Source organism: Melanaphis sacchari, unplaced genomic scaffold (assembly GCF_002803265.2).
Source record: "Melanaphis sacchari strain LSU unplaced genomic scaffold, SCAv2.0 Contig998_pilon_pilon, whole genome shotgun sequence".
In the NCBI taxonomy this organism is placed as follows: Eukaryota; Metazoa; Arthropoda; class Insecta; order Hemiptera; family Aphididae; genus Melanaphis; species Melanaphis sacchari.
Genome location: NW_020271708.1, coordinates 2,018 through 3,720, shown reverse-complemented (window position 1 = coordinate 3,720; position 1,703 = coordinate 2,018). Strand labels below are relative to the sequence as shown.

Here is a 1,703-nt window from a genome sequence, read left to right as displayed (position 1 = left end):
AAAAAAATATTTGTATTTTATTTTAACACTTTATTAATAAGTGTATTTAATGTAGGTGTGACATTGCCTGTTTTTGAAAGTTACCAGGATGGTACAGACACTTATGAATTAGCGGGTTTAGCTAGAGGAGGTCAACAGTTGGCTAAACTTAAGAAAAATTATCAAACTGCAATTAAACTCTTGGTTGAATTAGCATCATTGCAAACATCTTTTGTTACTCTGGATGATGTTATTAAAATAACAAATAGAAGAGTCAATGCTATTGAACATGGTATGCATTCAAATTAAAGTATATTCTCATCTTGTGTATTTTATTGTTATGTTTTTTTTTTTATATTATTATTTATTATGAATCTAATTTTATAATAATTCCTTTTCTAGTTATCATACCCAGAATTGAAAAAACACTTGCGTACATTATTTCTGAGCTTGACGAATTAGAGCGAGAAGAATTTTACAGGTATATTTATAGTTCAAGTATATTTGTACAATTTACTCTTATTAAGTTTGTTAGTATAACTACTTCCATTTTTTCATCCCCATATAGTTGACTATCTATACTTCCGCTGTTTAATAATATCACATCTGTCCACAGAAGTTAGCCACTTTAAATAGTTCACGACTTTATTAAAGTATATTTATAATTATTCTTTGTGAAACAAATATATCTAAAAAAAAAAAAAAACACAATTAACCTATTATAAGCTAATCTTTTATTATGAACAAAAAAATATTTTTGAAATAAAAATTATTTATTTATTTTAAGAATGAATACTAACAAAAATGTTTCTATGAAATTTCTTGTATTTTATATGATATTGCCTAGTTCATGACAAAAGAATCAACCTGTACAATATATTGGTATAATTATTTATCTAAATTTTTTACTTAAGAATTTTGTTATGTATTTATATTATTAAGGTTAAAGAAGATTCAAGATAAGAAGAAAATTGCCAATAAAAAGAAAGAACAACTTAAGAAAGACATGAAAGAAGCTGATTATGGTAACATGTTGGATGAAGGAGATGAAGATTTGTTATTTTAATTTAAATAATATTAAATTTATTTTGTTTTTAATATACAATATGAATTAGATACTCTACAAGGATATTAAATGATTAAAAAAATAACTGTACTTCATATTCTTATAGTAATTAATATAAAATCAAATTAATGTTTACATTATTCACAATAGTTTTATCATTTTTTTTAGTTACCATGTAATATGTCCAATCATTCTTATTAAACTTAGGTAAATGAACTATACTTGATGCAAATTATTGCTTTTATTTATGCATAATATATAGCTAAAAGAACCTAAAAAATAAGAATTCTATGGTTGAATTGTTAAGTTGGAAAAATAATGTATTTTTTTAAGATACAAATTAGATATATGTTTTATTAGTTATAAATTAATTGATTTATGTAAAAAAATTAGAGTGTTCACCATAGGTAATAGATTTTTAAATAATTTTATTTATTTTTTTATGTAATGAACATTCCATCGATCTACTCGCTATCTAGATAATATTTCATCAAACTTTTATTTTGTAAGTAATGAAATAAATTATTTTAACATGCATATGTATTCACCACACCATAAAAAAAGTTATTGTTTTTATTAATGTTGTTAATTACAATATTCTATATTTACATACATATTAATGACTTATATGTTGTGTCATACTTTATGAATACCTTTA

General features: G+C 22.3%; 1 protein-coding gene across 1 annotated transcript; it reads left to right on the top strand.

Moving 5' to 3' along the window:
* Positions 1 to 9: 9 nt before the first annotated feature.
* Positions 10 to 1,106, top strand: LOC112603167 (V-type proton ATPase subunit D-like; the record flags this gene model as incomplete). Its single annotated transcript, XM_025351619.1, has 3 exons — positions 10 to 271; positions 382 to 460; positions 922 to 1,106. Coding segments are annotated over 3 exons (465 nt in total), but the record flags the coding sequence as incomplete, so codon positions are not given.
* Positions 1,107 to 1,703: the final 597 nt, after the last annotated feature.